This window comes from Thunnus maccoyii, chromosome 12 (assembly GCF_910596095.1).
Source record: "Thunnus maccoyii chromosome 12, fThuMac1.1, whole genome shotgun sequence".
Classification (NCBI taxonomy): domain Eukaryota; kingdom Metazoa; phylum Chordata; class Actinopteri; order Scombriformes; family Scombridae; genus Thunnus; species Thunnus maccoyii.
Window position 1 is genome coordinate 28,798,224 of NC_056544.1, and position 10,020 is coordinate 28,808,243.

The window sequence follows — 10,020 nt, forward strand, 5'->3', positions numbered from 1 at the left end:
CTTTCACTGTTTCAAGATTCCCCCGTAACACCTCAAAGGTCTACAGGAGCCCAGCTGGGTGGAAACCCTGGCAGATGTAACAATAAGGTGGGAACACGGCCAGAATAACAACGTTTTACTGCTAATATTTATGTAATTTTACTCAAGTAGGATTTTCATTCAGAGTTTTTGCTTGTAATGGGGTATTTTACACTGCTGTATTAGTAATTTTACTTCAGTAAAAGTGTGATATTTTTAGAGTTTGTCTATTGCAGTGTACATTTCTTTTTCTGCGTAGCGCCCTCCGGAGATGTAGGTGGCGGTAATGAAGCAACTTTCAGAGCCAAACACGTCAAGAAGAAGAAGTTCAACGGTCATCAGGAAGCTACCCTCGTGTTAGACAACACCACACTTTTTATATAATAACCTGAAAACACTTTTTTTTTCAGAGGAGTCAGCTGGCTGAATAAGTAAGTTAACATCGGACGTTAGTGGCCGGTTGTTGTCATCATGATTATTATGAATATTGGGTTTTAGTATTTGTTTACACTGAAATGCGTGGAGACTGGTTAGCTATTTCTAGCTAACGTTAGCATAGTTAGTTTTTATTCAGTTAACGTCAACTAATGTTGCTTTTATGAAGTTATAGTTAGCAACGTTACGTTAATCGCGTTGAAAGCGACTTTAACCGACAGCTAGCTTATATGTGGCTAAACAACCAACCAACCAGATCTGATCTTACACAAGTTTAATGTTCATGTTGTGTAACTTAAACTAGAAACAGTTAAAAGATTAACTAACAGTGCTGGAAGAAGTCTACAGATCATCAGCAAAAGTAGCAATACAACAATGTAAAAATACTCCATTACAAGTAAAAGTCCTGCATGAAAAATCCTGCTTAAGTAAAAGTACATAAGTATTATGAGCTTGATGTAGTTAAAGTATTGCAGTAAAAGTAGTGGTACTGTTGTAGCTGCTGGAGGTGCAGCTAGTTTGAACTAGAGCAGCAATGATAAGTCAATTGATAGATTAATCAATTAGTTGCCAACTATCAAATTCATCACAAACTATTATTGATAACCGATTAATCGTTTGGAGTCATTTTCTAAGAAAAAATGTGCAAATTCTCTGGCTCTAGCTTCTCAAATGTGAATATTTTCTATCTTCTTTAGTTGTTTATGACAGCAAACTGAATATCTTTGGGTTGTGGACTGCTGGTCGGGACATTTTATAGACCAAAGGAACTAATCACATCGAGAAAATAATTGTCAGCTCAATTGATAATGAAAATAATCATTAGTTGCAGCCCTAATCCTAATTTGACTCCTCTCCTATCCTCAGGTCACCATGTCCTCCTACACCTGCATCAGCTGCCGAGTGGCTTTCACAGATGGCGAGGTCCAGCGAGCGCACTACAAAACCGACTGGCACCGCTACAACCTGAAGCGCAAGGTGGCCGACATGCCACCCGTCACCGCCGAAAACTTCCAGGAGCGCGTCTTGGCGCAGCGGGCCGCCGCCGAACAGCAGCTGAACGACGCGACGGTCGCCGAGGGCTGCGCCGTCTGCAACAAGAAGTTCTCCAGCGCCAACGCCTACCAGAACCACCTGCAGTCCCACAAACACCAACAGGCAGAGAAGCAGGCTTTGCTCGCCGCCCAGAGGAAAGTGGAGAAGATGAACGAGAAGAACCTGGAGAAGGGACTCGGTGACGAGAAGCCAGACCACGACGCCAGGAACGAGGCCCTGCAGCGGGCCCTGAAAGAGCAGCAGAGGTCGAGCCCGGCCAAGCAAGGGACGGCCCAGACTTCACAAGGAGCGAAGAGGCCTGGGACGGAGAAACCGGAGAAACCTCCCAGGATGATGTGGCTGGAGGAGCAAGCTAAGAGGAGAGAGAGAGAAGAAGGAGCCACAGCTGAGGAAGGTACGGAGGTGAAATGAAACCACAATGAACATCACTGAATATATTTCTTATCCTTGTGACCTTTTTTTAAAATTACAAATGGACTTTCTCTAATAATTCTAATACTAAGCACTTGCAGCAAACATCATCCTGTATATTTATCTTACAATCAATGCACAGTCTGCATTGGATATATTTTTATCGCGGCTCTTGTAGACGTTTCTAGATGCCTTTTGACATGTTTGCCATGTCAAAGAGGACTATTAAATTAATATCACAATATGGAACAAAAATAATCTAATTTATATGGATCTGCAGGCGATATTTGTTAATACAGTCAATTCACTGTTGGTTTTTCATGGGATTTATTGATTAAAAAGAAAACTATAGAAAATAACAAAACTCTTCACCTTTGTAAAACTCAAACTCCAGCAAGTCTCCAGTAGTTTTTAACTACAATTTTTACTCAGAATTGTTCATTTTTACAGCATAAACTTATAAAACAATCAGATAGTATAGAAGATAATATGCTACAAAATATGATATACGATAATATTTAATTATAGCGCAGTTCTACTCTTCAGGATCCCCTCCGGACATGTTTTAAGACATAAAAATGCTTAGAATAATAATCCTGCTAGTGTCAAACTAGTTGTGATGACTCAAGTCCTTCTGGTAGGTAAACATGTTAAACTGAGATTTAAGGTGAGCAGAGAAACTTTCCTCTTTCAGCAGATGAATGTGAAAACAAACTCTGTGCATACATCATTTCTGCACAGAGAAGAGAACAAACATCCAACTTAAGGAACAATAAGAGTGGAGGTGTACTTAGATGGCTTTATTTTTAAAAGTAGCTACACTTGAAATCTTCAAATTAGGTTTAAAAAAGCTCCCTCGGTCGTGAGATAAACGTACAGGCTGTGGTGTAGCTTTATTTTTCAACATCTTCCTGTGCAAACCTTCTAGAAGACTGGGAGGACGTTGAGGAGGAGGAGGATGTTGACGAGATGGAGGACGACGACGACGAAGAAGATGCAGAGGAGACGATGGATCAGGAGGAAGGAGACTCGGCGGCTCTGTCGGACCCCTCGCCCGCCGCTCTGCCGGGCTCCATCCCCGTCACAGACTGCTTGTTCTGCTCCCACCACTCCAAGTCACTCATGAAGAACGTCGCCCACATGACCAAAGTCCACAGCTTCTTCATCCCCGACGTGGAGTTCCTCGTCGACCTCAAAGGCCTCGTCCGTTACCTGGGTGAGTTTGGAGGGAGGCGACGTTATGTTCAAGCAAATGACAGTCGGTGAATGTGAAGGTTCATTTGTCTCTCGATCGAATATACTGTCATGTATATAATATCCAAAGTTGTGTCATGTTCTGAGCCTCCAGTAGTTTTTCTGTGAGTAAAACAAAATTTGTCACAACCTTGTGGCTTTTCCCAGTGTAGACGAGAAGTATTTAGAGGGTTAAACAGCTGATATTTTGTAGAAACAAGGCTCTCCGCACATCTTACATAAATGGAGGATTTATCAACTTTCAAACACGCTATAATGTTGTTTTTCTTGTTTCTCAGGAGAGAAAATCGGCGCTGGGAACGTGTGTTTATGGTGTAACGAGAAGGGACGTTCGTTTTACTCGACAGAAGCGGTACAGAGTCACATGACAGACAAAAGCCACTGTAAACTCTTCACAGACGGCGACGCTGCCCTGGAGTTCGCAGACTTCTACGACTTCAGGTAACGTGTCGTTTCATTGTAACTCTGCCTTTATGTTAAATAAATAATCAATGGATCGTTTTTTTTTCTTTTTACGCTTTTTGATGAATTACAACAGTATCCAAAAGCAACAGGAAGGCCTTTATGCTGCATCTTTCTCATTCTGATGGGTTTTTTTTTTTTTGTGGCCAACAGGAGCAGCTACCCCGACAAGAAGGAGGCAGAGGATGCTGACATGGAGGATGAAGAGCTGCCCGACGACAAGAACCTGGAGTACGACGACGAAACGCTGGAGCTGACTCTCCCTTCAGGTGAAAATTAGTTTTTAAAATCAACAAAGGTGAAAGTACAGAATAAACGGCTTTTATGCAGATCTGAATGAAGAAAGTATATAAAATGAACAACTATTTTGATATTATATTGCAAATGGAACAGGATTAAATTAATAAATGACTTTTACCTTTCTTTTTAATATATATATATATGTTTTTAAGTATTTTATGCCTTTATTGGACAGAGACAGTTGAGAGATGACAGGAAACGAGAGGAGCAGGAGACAGGAAATGACACGCAATAAACCGCTGACGTTGCAGTTATGCGGCGTGCGTCTTGACCTGTTGGCTACCTGGATGCTCCACCTTTGACCTTTCTGCCTTATTAGGATTCAGGATGTTAAACACAAATCTCAAAAAGTGCAATTTTTGGTTTTCAAGTATGTTCTTTAGCTTAATGCTGAAATAATCATCAGACGATTTTTTATAGTAAATTAATCATTCAAGCAGAAATATCAGACAGTCTCTAGTTCCAGCTTCTCAAACATGAGATTTTCTTTCTTTTCTCCATTTTATATTGTTATAAACTGAAAGATCTTTGGGTTTAAGACTGTTGGTCCAAAAACAAACAAGCAGTTACAGAACTTCACACTGGGCTCTGGGAACTTGTGTCGGGCATTTAAAACATTTTGTGATATTTTATAGACTGAACAATTGATCAGTTTACAGTAAAAATCATCAACAGATGAACAGAAGACAGTTTTGTAGAAGTGAAAAACTGTGTCTCATATAAAAAGGTGGAGTGATCCTCCTTAATGAAAAGAAGAGAATTACTTAAATTATTAAAGAATTACTAGTAACTTTGCTCTCTGATCACATCAAATCACAGTAAATATGATGTCTTTAAATGCATCATCTATGTAAAATCGTGATAATTTCCTAAAAAACTTAAAACTTAAATTATTCATTTGAAGATTTTAAAACATAATGCTCAGAAATTCTGAATGTCACTTCGTGTTTTCTTTAATGTTGGACTAAATTGTCCAATTTCCGTGTTAATTGTGTGTTTAAATAGTTTTTCTAATGTGTTAATACTTAGTTATATTTTCTTGTACACAGATATTAGATTTCCTGTATAAATCAAGTATTGTCTTAAGAACTGCTGGAGGGTTGATCAACTTTACCAGAAACGTCCAGTCATGAAGCCTAAAAGCTTTTCTAGACGTGTGTGTGCGTGTGTGTGTGTGTGTGTGTGTGTGTGTGTGTGTGTGTGTGTGTGTGTGTGTGTGTGTGTGTGTGTGTGTGTGTGTGTGTGTGTGTGTGTGTGTGTGTGTGTGTGTAACGTGTTCACGCTGTAACAGGATCTTTACTGTGTGTTTCATCAGGCGCAAAGATCGGCCATCGCTCCCTCATGAGATACTACAAGCAGCGGTTTGGAAATCAGAGAGCAGTGGCTCTGACCCACAATCAGAACGCCGTCGGCAGAGTCCTCCGGCAGTACAAAGCTCTCGGCTGGGGAGACGCAGGTAAGATTCAACCACGAGAGCAGAATATTAGATCAGTTTCATATTTAAACGTCTGACGAGAGAAACAAGTCGGACTCTCCTGAACATTACTACACAATCTATTTCTTTCCTGATAGTTTTCTCATTTATTTATTTTCATCTTTATTAATTTGCCCGTCATTCAATTTATATTCTTCCCTGTTTTTGACTTGTTCGAAACAGTGACACATAAATAAAGGTAGCGTTAGGTAAGCTGTGTCAAGTCCTCGTTCACACAGTAGCAGTGTCCAGTGTCCACACAGGAAGTGTGTCTGCTGCGGCGTCACATGGAGAAAATAGGCAAGACCTCGCAGTAGCCGGGCTGTGTGGCGGCTCTAACCTGTTAACATAGGCGCCAAAATGAAAAGCAAGAGGTTCCGCGACGCGTACGCGCTGCTCACGCATCCGGTGTGTCCCAGGCGTAACAGCGCACAACTGAAGTTTGTGTAAATGCACCAGCAGGAATTTGGTACATTATAATAAGACCAACATTAGAAATATTATAACCAGTTGTTCTGAAAAACTGGATTATAAAGTGAATTAATTGTAAAAATGAATTAATGAAAAACACATGTAATCAATTGTTGGATTGGTGTGTTATAAAATAGATGTTTCTAATTTTCAAGTAGAGGAATAAATCTGATAAATAATAATTCTTAGAGATTTAAATCTTGTTGGTGTTAACTTGAAAATAAGAATCAACTTTATTGATCAAGGATGTTAACAGATAATTGACTCCACTCGATGATGTAGGGAGGGTTGTTTATGGTGTTTATGGCTGAGATATTAATAGTAAACAAATCTACTGTGAAAGAGTGTAAAAGCTGCTCGTTGACGGTTTGACACATGTCCCTTTGTTTTGCTACAGAGATGATCAATAATATAATATACTCCATCTTCATTTACAATAATAAAGTTCATTTGCCTTTTTCAAAACCAAAGTTACAAAGGACCTTTACATAAACATAATATATAAATCTAAACAGTGCAGCATATAAAACATGTCAAAGATTTCACCTTTAAAAAACATGAAAATGATTCATAGGATTAAAGAGTTTTAAGAAGTGATTTAAATGTAAATGTAAAGTCTGTATTCATTTTGAGGAGAATAAGGATTACTTCAGTTTTCACTGTTCTTTTTATTAGAAGATGATACAGAAGAATTTAATAATGAATAAAATATGAGCCAGCGTTCATGTAAAATATACTAACCAGGATATTTTTGGCATGAAAAGGTTTAGAAAACCCTCTTAACTTTGTATTTTCCCAACGATTCACCTCCATAAAACGACGGCAGCAGAAACTTTTCTGATTAGAAACTCAAGTACATTTGGTGCAGAAGTGAAGTCCCTCAGTTCATCCGATTCTGACGCTGCAGTATTGCCTTGCCCCGGATTTGATTTATTGTGTTTACTTAAAAGAATTTGGGGAGTGAAGACTCTCTTATCACTTCCCAGGAGGTCTGATTCTTACTGTCAGCTTTTGGTCCAGAGAGCTCCATCATTTTTTCATTTCTACGTTGTTTTCCCTGCTGTGTTCGGAGGATTTTAGTGCAAACTATGATTCAGTTCTGTATTTTGGAGATGACATGTTCTTGGCAGTTTGGGGTTGTTTATTGATAATGCTGAAATTCCTTTTAGCTTCCTCTTTCACACTTTAAAACACATAAAAGCTGGTCATGCTTTGAAGATTTCTGTATGAAATGTTACGGCTAATAAGGAACCAGCGGAGGAGTAATATGGTCTGACCGTCTTTGACATCCTTAAAAGCCTTTCTACAGCATTCAGGTCAGGGGGTCTAGTCAGGGAACGAGAACAAAATGTCTTCTGAGGTCGTCATAGAAACTGTTATTGCTGTGAGAAAACCCCAACGTCCCCTCATGTGGAGACAAGAAGTCGTCGTCAGAGTTTCTTCAGGTCAGAGACATTTAAATGTGACTTTACAAGCTGATTTATTTGTGAAACGTCTTGACAAATAAATAAACGAACCTGAATCTCTTATATGATAATATCATGATAATTTTATAAAATAAATCAACATCCTCATGCAGTGTTATAACATGGAGCTTATGATGTGATGTGATTCAACTTCTTAAAGTCATAGTTAATGTTTTCTAATCATACTGATGTAAAACAACCAGTACATCCTCCAAAATGAACACTGGATTCAATTAATACTCTTCTGATACCATGACAACAAAAAAATTATAAGCTGAACAAAGACATAGTCACAGGTGTCACATTCAAAACCTGAAGCTGAAACTTTTTCATTACTAATTTAACTGTTTTAATATTTTTTTAAAAATTGTGAACCTTCCTTTGAATAATTTGCAGATCCTGACGTGGCCGTTGTTTCTATCTCTCATGATAAAATGCTACTTTTCCCACCTTCCTCCAATATAAACACACATTTCTCACCATCACACTGAACCCAGTCCAGCATGTGTTGCAGAATGGGCTCCCCCTTGTGTTCGCTTTTATTATTGCAATGATGACTGTAAGAAAAACTGCTCCTAAACCACATTATGACACACTGTATGACACATGCATGTTGTCCCTCCCCCCTCTCTCTCTCTCTCTCTCTCAGGCAACAGCTCCTTCCATCAGAAACAGAAAGACATGCAGTACGTACAGATGATGAAGTCAAAATGGATGCTGAAGATGGGAATGAGCCACAACGCCACCAAGCAGAAGCACTTCAGGGTCCAAGTTATGTTCTAAACTCTCGACCGGAGGGAACGTGGTGCGACATGGACTGGTGGATTCTGACATTTGTTTGACGTCAACAAGACTTCAAACACAGAATCGATTGCTGCTGTTGGTTCATTTCACAGTAGCAGAAAGTAAAATACTTGCATATCACTTCATAACAGTCATTCTTCCATGTGTTTAAAGTAAATGCAGCCAATTTTACATCCTAGAAGAGCAGTTTACGTGACATTTTTCCCAAATGGAAAACAGAATTTTCCAACTGAATGAATGTGTGGAAAGCCTTAAGACCAGTATGAGTCTTCACTGCAAAAGCAGTGGTGGAGATCAAAGGCATGAATCATCTTTTTTTATAAAATTATTGTGAAACTACATGGATTGTGTAAAAACTACAGTATATCAATATTAAAGAGATGGTCTCACTATTCAATTCCAAACCATAACCAACCTTTTTTTTTTGTTTTTTTAAACTGATGGGATTACATCTTCATGATTTAACCTGCTGCTAATACTTTGAAGAGAATAAATGTGTTCCATATTTATCTGATGCTTGATGGTTTTCTTTAAGTTATGAATACATATTCTTCAGTCTGCTTTTTTCTTCATTTCCAGATTGGAAAAAACCCTCAATCAGCAAACTATAAAATCAGTGATCGTGACAGTAAATAAATTGACTGTTTGCTTATTGTTGTATGACATGAAGATGAAAAGAAGGAAACAGGTTAAAGATCATTTTGGAAACTAAAATATTGAATATTAAACTATCTTAACAGCTATTTGATGAACTACTATGAAACCTTGTGCACACATTCATCCAAGTCAAAACCTTCAGTTACTCAGTGGAGTATTTCTAAGTCTATGAAGTGGATCGGCACAAGTTTTTGTACATTCGTAGTTCATATTCATATATTCGTAGTTCTTAGAGCAGTGGTTACCAGTCAGGGATACTGGTACTCCAGGAGGTACTTCTGCACATGCCAGGGAGTAAAGTAGCTTGACTAATTTGACATTATAGAAATTATGATCTGATTTAAAAGTAAAATATCCACATATAGCTGTGACACCTAAAGTATGTTGTGATTGAGAGTACGTGAAAACTAGAAATAAATAGGGAAATAGAAATAGATAAATGGTTGAAACAGCTAAAAGTAATGGATCACTTATTCAAGTAGATAGTAACAAGTAAACTGTTAAAATAACAAAGTAATGAATACGTTATTGAAATAGAGAGTTGAAGCAGTTGAACTGGCTAAAATTGATCAATTATTAAAGTAGATCATTAAAAGTAGTAAACAGTTATAATAGCTAAAAGTAATGGATTCATGTTTAAAATAGATATTATAGAAATAGTTTGTTCAAATATCGGATGAGGTTGAAACGTCCAGCCGCTGCTTCTCCAAGTGATGGTAAAGCGAAAACGAGCTTGAACGAACCAACCGAAACATTGACAGTTCAATAGGATGAAGACGTTTATGTAACAATATCAACTTTTATATAATTAATCCTGTTAAATAACATCCAATTTAAAATCAATTCAGAGGAACACTTTTGGAACGTGATGGCACATGGTGTTAATGAAGGGGTATAAAAGTTAATCTGACAGCTGTGGGAGTTTGTCAGGCAAAAAAGTGAACCGATGTCCTTTACGATGAATGTTGTTGACTTTGGTCAACACAGATTTTGTCCAATACTTTTTTTTATGAGCAAATATCTGCAAAACTAATCTCATTACCATCGGCCTCATCTGTACCTGGCGTTAAATGCTAATTAGCAAATGTTAGCATGCTAACACACTAAAGTAAGATGGTAAACATCGTAAACATTATACCTCTGTATCATTAGCATGTTAGCATTGTCATTGGTGGAAGTTAATTAAGTACATTTACTCAAGTACTGTACTTA

The 10,020-nt window shown here is 38.2% G+C and overlaps 1 protein-coding gene across 2 annotated transcripts; it reads left to right on the top strand.

Moving 5' to 3' along the window:
• The first annotated feature begins 318 nt into the window (after nt 1-318).
• znf622 (zinc finger protein 622) lies at nt 319-8,660 on the top strand. 2 transcript variants are annotated; one of them, XM_042429963.1, is made up of 7 exons: nt 319-449; nt 1,321-1,903; nt 2,849-3,136; nt 3,453-3,615; nt 3,790-3,905; nt 5,252-5,392; nt 7,997-8,660. In XM_042429963.1, exons 2-7 carry the CDS (start codon nt 1,327-1,329, stop codon nt 8,128-8,130), a joined length of 1,419 nt encoding a protein of 472 aa, XP_042285897.1. In that variant the 5' UTR covers nt 319-449; nt 1,321-1,326; the 3' UTR covers nt 8,131-8,660. The 2 variants fall into 2 exon arrangements, with proteins under 2 accessions (XP_042285897.1, XP_042285898.1); XM_042429964.1 differs by having other exon boundaries at nt 2,852-3,136.
• Nucleotides 8,661-10,020: the final 1,360 nt, after the last annotated feature.